Below are 8518 nucleotides of genomic sequence, written 5' to 3'. Positions count from 1 at the left end.
ACTGATTCCGAAAATATAAATTAAAATCTGGTCAGGGCACTGGAACCCCCCCCCCCAAAAAAAAAAAATCGACCTCAAAGTTCTAAATTTCCATTGTTCTGAACAATAGGGGCGCCTGAGCTGAATGGTCGATTAACGCCTCGTACTCATTGTGACGCCATTGAGCGTCTCGGCGAAGTCGAACCGTGCTCCCCGTGACTCTCGTAGTATTTGACGTCGTATCAATCGCTGTAACGCGATTTTGATTTCGATAAATTTAAATGATTGCACTGAAGACTACGCATATCAACTTTACATTTACTGGTAATGCATAATATAACAGGCCATTTTGCGTCGTATCAATCACTGTAAACCAGTGGTTCCCAACCTTTTTCGGTGGCAGGGCCAAATTTAGAATTTCAGAGTACGGCCGGGGCCGCACGAATACCAAGGCAATGAAAGGAACCCAAAATAATCACCAAAATATGAAAATTGGCATTGTTCCGATCATGACGCCATTGGCCATTGGCCATTGTCTTGCCGCGCTGCCGTTGTTCAGAACAATCAACCTTTGCTGGCTATTTCGGAGTAGTTTTATTGCCCTGGCGAGATTTCAATTTGTATTTTTGGAATCAGTGCGACACTTGCTTTCGATAAACACCGGCATATCAAATTATTCGGACGCTGAGGTCGCGAGCTATAGGGCTACAAATTATGCTGCTTTTTGCCGGCTAAGCAGTATGCATCTCGGCGTATTCAATCGTGAGTCACTTGTTGCACATCTATCCGTAAATTAGTTATCAATACCAACCCAGCAAACACCATATATCTTTTGAACATAGTTACGGTGTATGGTATAATGTCATAAAGTATAGACCTTGGTTTGGTTTGCACTTCTGCGAATATCATGAGCTAGTGACAGTACTGGATTATCATGACGTGGTGGTCGCTCAAATCATGCGCTCTGATTGAATGTTTTTGTAATTCTGTCTATAATAGTGTAGTGTGGCGCTTGTGGGCTCAGCCAAAGACGTGGTACAAATTCCCAGAGATATAAAATAAGACAGTGGAAGCACAGACGGAAGCGAAGAATGCCACTGATGAGGCGAAAAACAAGAAGCCACGAAAACATGACAAGGGCAATAGGTCTCTGTAGAAAATCCAGATCAAATGCTCATCCAGTTCCAGTAAGTATAAACTCGTAATTTGCCTACCAACCACCAAGTATCACTGCAGTATTGCAGACTTGTACTGACTATACTTAATTAGTTGATGGACAACTAGTAGTTCTGTAGTACTAGATGCACATTTGAAAAAAATATTACCGTAGTTTCCAAACAACTAAAGGACGCCTGTCGTTATATAGTTGCGAGTTTTCAAATTTGAGTAATTCTAGTTGCGCTTTTTAAAAATCTGGTAGCTTGCCATCTATATTATCCAATATCCATCTGTTTTAGATGTATGGGAGAAGGCTTATAATGATTGATATGAAGGAAGTTGCGGACAATAGTAGCAGTCTAAACAGTCTGAACAAAGACGTCAGCCGCCCAAAAAATTTGGCACTTCTTCGTTATTCCCCACACATCGAAAAAATGATCCCCATGACACCAATAAATGTTTCCCCATGAACATAAACAGAAAAATTTATAAACGTCAAAATGAATTGTTTTTCGCGTTGGGGTGGGATAGACGGATATTAGGGATGGGGGAGGGGGATATTAGGATGGGTTAGGATCTCCTATGATTAGGGTTGGGGATATTAGGGTCGGGAGATATTATGAATGGGGAGGGAGATATTAGGGTGGGTTAGGTTAGGATATCCTAAGATTAGATTTGGGGATATTAGGGTCGGGAGATGTTAGGGATGGGGAGGGGGATATTGGGGTGGCTTAAGATATCCTAAGATTAGGGTCGGGAGATATTATGAATGGGGAGGGAGATATTAGGGTGGGTTAGATAGGGTTAGGTTAGGATATCCTAAGATTAGGTTTGGGGATATTATGGTCGAGAGATGTTAGGGATGGGGAGGGGGATATTGGGGTGGCTTAAGATATCCTAAGATTAGGGATGGGGATATTAGGGTGGGTTAGGATATCCTAAGATTAGGGTTGGGAATATTAGGGATGGGGGATATTAGGTTGGGTTAGGGTCAATGATGGGGTTAGGATATCCTAAGATCAGGGTTGGCAGGGAAGATAACAATATTTCAAACCCTAATTTCGGGATACCCTGATCCCAAATTTAACCCTAATCTCGGGATACTCAACCTTGACCCTAACCTACCCCAGCACCCTCACCCGAAACCCTAATCTTAGGATATCCTAACCCACCCTAATAACCCCTTCCGCAGCCCTAATCCTAGGATATCCCAACTTGACCCTAACCCATCGTAATACCCTCAACCCTAATATCTCCAACCCAACCCCAAAAAACCCTTCCCACGACCCTAATATCTCCCACCCCGACCCTAATCTTAGGATGTCCCAACCTTGACCCAAACCCACCCTAATATTCCCTTCCCCGACCCTAATATTCCCCTGGCCCTAATCCCAACGCGAAAAACAATTCATTTTGACATTTATAAATTTTAACATGTTCATGGGAATCATTTATTGGTTTCATGGTGATCACTTCTGGATGTGTGGGGAATAACGAAGAAGTGCCAAAAATTTTTGGATAATTCTATTTCAACTGATGATCAAGGTATAATATACCGTAATCTGTTATTCTGCCCAATATATTGTACACAGAATATTCATATGTAAAACTTTCATGCTTTCTAGATGATGCGTTTCCTTCAAAGCAGCAACGTAATCCAAGTATTCAGACACAAGGCATGCCTATACCTATTCTAAGACTGCGGCCATCTCCTGATTCTGGCAATAAAAGTGTGACGAGCAAGAGTGCTGTTTTGAATGATGCTTGCAATGCAAGTTTGCCATCATGCGGAAAGTGTTCAAGAACAGCATGATCCCAACATTGAATGTAGCGGCCAGTTGCAGGGAACTAACCCATGCAGTAAGCTCCTAACAATTTCATTCATTCTTGAATTTGAGTTATAGCGTCGCTCTGTTTTCCAGACGTTCCTTCATTTGCAAGCAATGTTGAACTGCAAAATTCTGACTGTCAACAACGGGGCCTGTCACAAAGTAATGGTAAGATTATCACATATGACTAATCCAGCTTTCTTATATTTAAATAATTTTTTAGCTGCTCCGTGCACACCATCAACTCAAACATCTGCATACAGTGACCACTCTGTTTCTTTGATGCGTAAAGACATTAAAGAATTGAAGTTAGAGATGAAGATGGTGGATCTCAGTAATGGTCACATCATCGCCTACTCGAAAAAACACAGTACCACAACACCAATTTTGCTGGAAGATCTTATTGAAGACCCCTGTCAAACCGTATCTCATCTGGAACAACTGGAAAAGAAATTGATTAACTACGATTGCAAGAAGTCTGAACTGGTATGATTTTGTTGATTCGAGCAAACTTTGCCGGACTATGTAACTCAGACCTAGGCTGGCCCGCGAAGCCATTCTGAGCAGCCCGCGTGTCCATTTCTTGAAATTCAAAACACAAAACCTACTTCTGAATATTGCTGCGTGAAATTAAACCATAAGCTTATAAACTGGGCCGGAACGGAAATATGCCGTGCATATTACGCAGCCTACGTCCCTCGCAAGCTTGCTTGCGTAATCCATATTCAACATAATGCCAATGTAGCAAAGTATGTCGTAACAATTGAAATCACAATAAGTCACTCTTTCCATATAGTTTAGTTCAAACCTTCTTTGTGCCATTGTCACATTACGCATTACACGGTCTGTGCTTCAAATTGTTTCGTGATAGGGTATGTTTCGAAATGCCTATTTCGCAAAACAAGTCAATCAGTGCTCGTTTTTACTATGAGACATCATCATCCATGAACGATAAACGGGCATGTCAAAAAAGACCGCCGAAAGCTGAAATGCAAAGACGGTAAGGAAAGCTAAACACAGGGCCGCATCCTAAACCCCCCATTGGAGAAGGCTGGAAGTGTGGCCCAAAGTGATTTTGAAAATTGAGCTGAATGGAATAATTTCGGAAACTTTATTTAAATTTGCTTAGCGCTTCGTGCGATTTATTGTGGCCAGATGTCTTGGTATTAATATGAGTAACCTTCCCCCCCCCCCCTCTAAGAAACGCTTAATTTACAAAGATCAGCATTTCGGCGTTGCGTCACGACACACCGAGAAGTTGACAACGACATTTCGGATGACATGTGACTCTGTGAAGTGTGCTGCCAAAAAGCTCGATGGCAAGGAAACCTTGCAGGGATATCTGCACATCCCTGAAACCTTGACCAAAAGTACCGCCTCATGTTGGCCGAAACCGATATATATATATATATGTCGATTTCACCAAGCAGCAACTATTCGGAAGTCAGCGATCAAGACAATAAGCTGTGTAGCAAAAATGAACAGAAAATAAATTTTCAAAATTTGACTCTTTACAAGACTACTAAACGTAAGTTGTTACTAATATTACAATCACAATTACAAAACCCTCAATAACGGCTAGAGCATTTTTACCAAGGTAGGGTATTTTGATTTCCCTTTTCGTGGAAGATCATCGCAGCTAAATTGCAAATTGTTACCGACCACACAGATTTATAGGCTAAACCCTCGTACAAGTCATCTTTTACTGAGATCCAACATGGTAAAATCAGAAACAAGTGCGTTGATTGGGAACTCTGTGTTGCGTCTCGAATGTTTTGAAATCCCAATTTTGACACTGCGGTAATCGCATTCGAGAGATATTGCTACCGCTGGTGGAGATTCCGATTTGCTGCATTGTTTTGTGCTGCCCCTGATCTACTTACATTCTCTTTGAAGGAGCATGTAAAGTGGCTCATCCTACGGTCGAGAATCAAACAACTACTGCTAAAGTGGGCGGCTTTCCAACTGTTATTGGAGCTTGCAAGGTAATTTTATTTATGAAGTTGATGTCTGTGTGACAGCTGTGCTCTTTATCATATTATTTGACAGTAAGTGAATCATTTCTACCTCCAGGGCTGCTACCATTCTTCTTCAGAACACTATACCAGTGGTTCCTAAACTTTTCAAGATATGATCAGTTATTTTGTAATCGCGTAATGCAACTTTGACATAATGTAATTTAAAAAAAATTTATTGTAATTATTGAATTTTGTCAATATTGTCGGTCTTGCATAAATTTTTGATCCTCTCGTTGCACTTGCTCAGATTTAGCGGTGTAACCAATGTCACCAAAACTTTTGGGCAAATAATTAATCACTCATTTTAAACTCCTTTCAATTCACATTTTAACACGGGAAGCAAGTTCATCCTCAACTGGTTGCATTTTTACTGCATGGGGGGCTCAAATTGCAATGGCCTGACCCATGTTCCCTCTAAGCTGCACACGTGCGCAATTGCGCAGTGCTGACACGGTCTCTGCGCACAGAAAATTCAAGCTGCACACAAAAAATCCTAAGTGATGTCATTGTTTTTAGTCGTTACGCACTGCTGTCCAAGGGACCACGCAGTGAGTTGATGATTGTGTGCAGACTCGTCAAAAATCAGAGGGAACATTGGGCCTGACTATTCTGGGCCGGGTGTTTCGGTGGCGAACAAGAGGCATGGCAAATCTGGCTCAATTCCAACGTGTAGAAGTGAAATTATTGAGATACAAAATTAGGGGTTTGAAACTTCGCATCTACTGGTTGGAATTGCGCCAAATTTGTTATGCATTGTTTTTTTTCGACAACTTGACAATTTCATAGGGATGGCAGCAAAATTAAAAAAATAATTCAATTTTTTTAATAAATTGAAAATTTTGTAACTCTAATAACTTGGCTCAGGGGCAGGCCACAGGTAGCTTTCATCCGACTGTGATGAGATGTAGTGGCACGTATGGAGTCGCAATGTACAATGCGAAAATGGGAGTGGAAACGGTGGCTTTTGTTCCCCTACAATGACAACAAACGGCCAACAGCAACGAAAATGATTTCGATTATTTAATAACTGCAAGTTGATGCTGAAGTAACCAAGTATTTCGGCAGTGTCATAAGTCACATGTCCTTGTAACGGTGTGCATTAGACTCGGACTAAAGTGCATTTGATGTAGGTTTACGTTACTTTGACAGGGTGTAACATAAAAATAGCCACAATTGCAATTTATTATCAATTATCAACTTCCTGTGGAAGTACACGGCATCCACAGGAAGAAGTGCAACAAATCGTAATGGATTTAGGATTTAGCGCAGTACAATAATCTTTTAGAGTTGGCGAAAAATGTCCGACCTTAAAGTCATTGTACATAATGTAAGAGCAACATCAATTGATTGTATTGTTGGTTTTAATGTTTTGACATCGCATCGTTAATAGGTATACAACCAACTATATGTACATTGTACAGCTAGCTATACTATCCCGTTCACCCAGGGTTGTAACCAAGTCACAAGACTCCGAGTCACAAGTCAATCTCACTTTTATAGTTTTGACTCGAGTCAAGTCGAGTCATTTTCAATTCGCCACCGAGTCAAGTCCGAGTCCAAGTCGTCGAGCAGAGGTTCGAGTCCGAGTCATGGGATAATGACTCGAGTCCGAGTCCAAGTCATTGTGTTGACTGCTCAGTTCTCAGTTAAAATCTTGTTAAACCCACTTTTTATAACGCTGTGTGGTGATATCGATCGGTTCGCATTTATAATATACTAATCTTTCTCACTTTTAATAGTTTCTGGTCGCATTTTCAAGTGCCAGTACCAATTGACGAAGCCGAAATAGGGTGGTTAATTTACTATTCTTCGAAATTACAATGGAATGTTGGTCTTGGCCGTCTGAGTGTCGAGTCATATGACTTGGTTCGAGTCATGCGCAATGACTCGAGTCCAAGTCGAGTCAATACACAAATTGACTCGAGTCGAGTCATTTCCGCATTTTGAGAAAATGACTCGAGTCAAGTCGAGTCATCAGAAAATCGTGACTCGAGTCGAGTCATGACTCGAGTCATTACAACCCTGCGTTCACCAAAGAAATTTTTGAAGCTGGCCCAGAATCGTTGGAACTAAAACCCCAATCACACAGTGCGGATGCGGGGATTGGATCATAGGGTTCCGCGACGCGAGTGGAACAGCGGAAGTACCGATGAGTTATACTATCTTCCAGGGCCGTAACTGTCACACTCCAAACACCCAATTAGGGGGAGCTCGGCTGAACCCAAAATTACTTTGTTGGTCGTTTGTTGAAGTAGATGTAATCAAATTGAAAATTTTTGTCGTGCTTTGCGCGATTTCTTGTCGCTGTAGGTCTACATTTAAATATGATTAGTAAGATAAAAAGGTGCTTATGTTAGAGAAATATACAAATCGGCGGTGGCGATTACCATACATTGAAAAGGACTACGACTCTACTCTGTGCTAAGAGGCGGGCCTCATAACGCTTTCAAACCCGACAATGGGCCACGGCCAAAAGATGGCTGAGAACCCCTGGCTTAGCTTCTAGATGTTGGAATTGAGCCAAATTTGACGCGCAGAGTTTTATCGATAATTTAGTCGAAGTAGATGGTAAAGTTTGACTTGGCTGTCACACACCACCAAGGTTGTCAAGATTTACAAAAGACGATTCGGACGCCTTGGATGAATGTGACTTGACATGACCGTCCCACGGTACTTAACCCAAACACATAATTACTTTTTCTCTACTGCTATAATCAATCAAAGTAATCAATTAATTTATGTTATAGGACGACGATAAATTGGGAAGACGGGAGCTAGACTGTTATCGAGGAGGCTGAAGATTCCGATACCGATAACATGGACTAATGCTAATGCAGAAATATTTGCTGAAGTGATTGCACAGCTCTGTAAACAAGGCACAATTCTTGCTAACGTATTTTCTTCATCCAAGTTTTTTATTTGGGCGTATTTTGTACTGATTTCATACAGAACAGAAAGCCATATAAAGGATTTTAAAAATTGGCGATTAGTTTTCATTCTGAATCATCTTGCTGTCTACTTCTTGTTAACGTATGCTGTGTGTTGTCACGGACTGTTATTTTACCTTCATTCTTCATCCATTTTTATTGCAATTTTCCGTCGAGGTCTAGTCCAGTGCATTTTTTGTATCTTGAACTGGTACAATATAGAACAGAAAGCCATACATGATTTGTAAAACTGACGATTCGTATCCGTTCATATGTGAAGTGCAGCATATAGCAGGTTTAGCCAACCAGGGTTCAAGGTCACACAGGGTCGAGTTGTTCAAAAAAGATCTTATAGGATATCGTTGAGGATGTTTATCAGGATATCTATGAGGATGTCCATCAGAATGTCTTTGAGGATGTCCTACAGGACATCTTATATATATCCATTTCTGTCGACAAATGTATATATTTTGCACATAATGGAAGGACATCTTTTGAACTCATAGAAGATGTTTAAAAAATATCTTTAATAAGTTTTGTGTTTGCTGGGAAGCACCGTAACAGAACTTCGTCAGCTCCCTCCCAAAAAAACGTCACTCTTGGGCCC

At 41.0% G+C, this 8518-nt stretch overlaps 1 protein-coding gene across 4 annotated transcripts; it reads left to right on the top strand.

The window, feature by feature from the left end:
* The first annotated feature begins 810 nt into the window (after nt 1-810).
* LOC145435002 (uncharacterized) lies at nt 811-8147 on the top strand. 4 transcript variants are annotated; one of them, XM_080312257.1, is made up of 7 exons: nt 811-1166; nt 2763-2798; nt 2884-2997; nt 3060-3134; nt 3190-3452; nt 4863-4951; nt 7732-8147. In XM_080312257.1, exons 3-7 carry the CDS (start codon nt 2895-2897, stop codon nt 7760-7762), a joined length of 561 nt encoding a protein of 186 aa, XP_080168383.1. In that variant the 5' UTR covers nt 811-1166; nt 2763-2798; nt 2884-2894; the 3' UTR covers nt 7763-8147. The 4 variants fall into 4 exon arrangements, with proteins under 4 accessions (XP_080168383.1, XP_080168382.1, XP_080168384.1 ...); XM_080312258.1 differs by lacking the exon at nt 811-1166 and adding an exon at nt 2093-2682; XM_080312256.1 differs by lacking the exon at nt 811-1166 and adding an exon at nt 2091-2682 and having other exon boundaries at nt 3060-3452.
* Nucleotides 8148-8518: the final 371 nt, after the last annotated feature.

This window comes from Botryllus schlosseri, chromosome 3 (assembly GCF_051294905.1).
Source record: "Botryllus schlosseri isolate E-star chromosome 3, Bs_hap1, whole genome shotgun sequence".
NCBI lineage: Eukaryota > Metazoa > Chordata > Ascidiacea > Stolidobranchia > Styelidae > Botryllus > Botryllus schlosseri.
The sequence above is the reverse complement of the archived record's forward strand: the minus strand, read 5'-3'. Positions and strand labels throughout refer to the sequence as shown.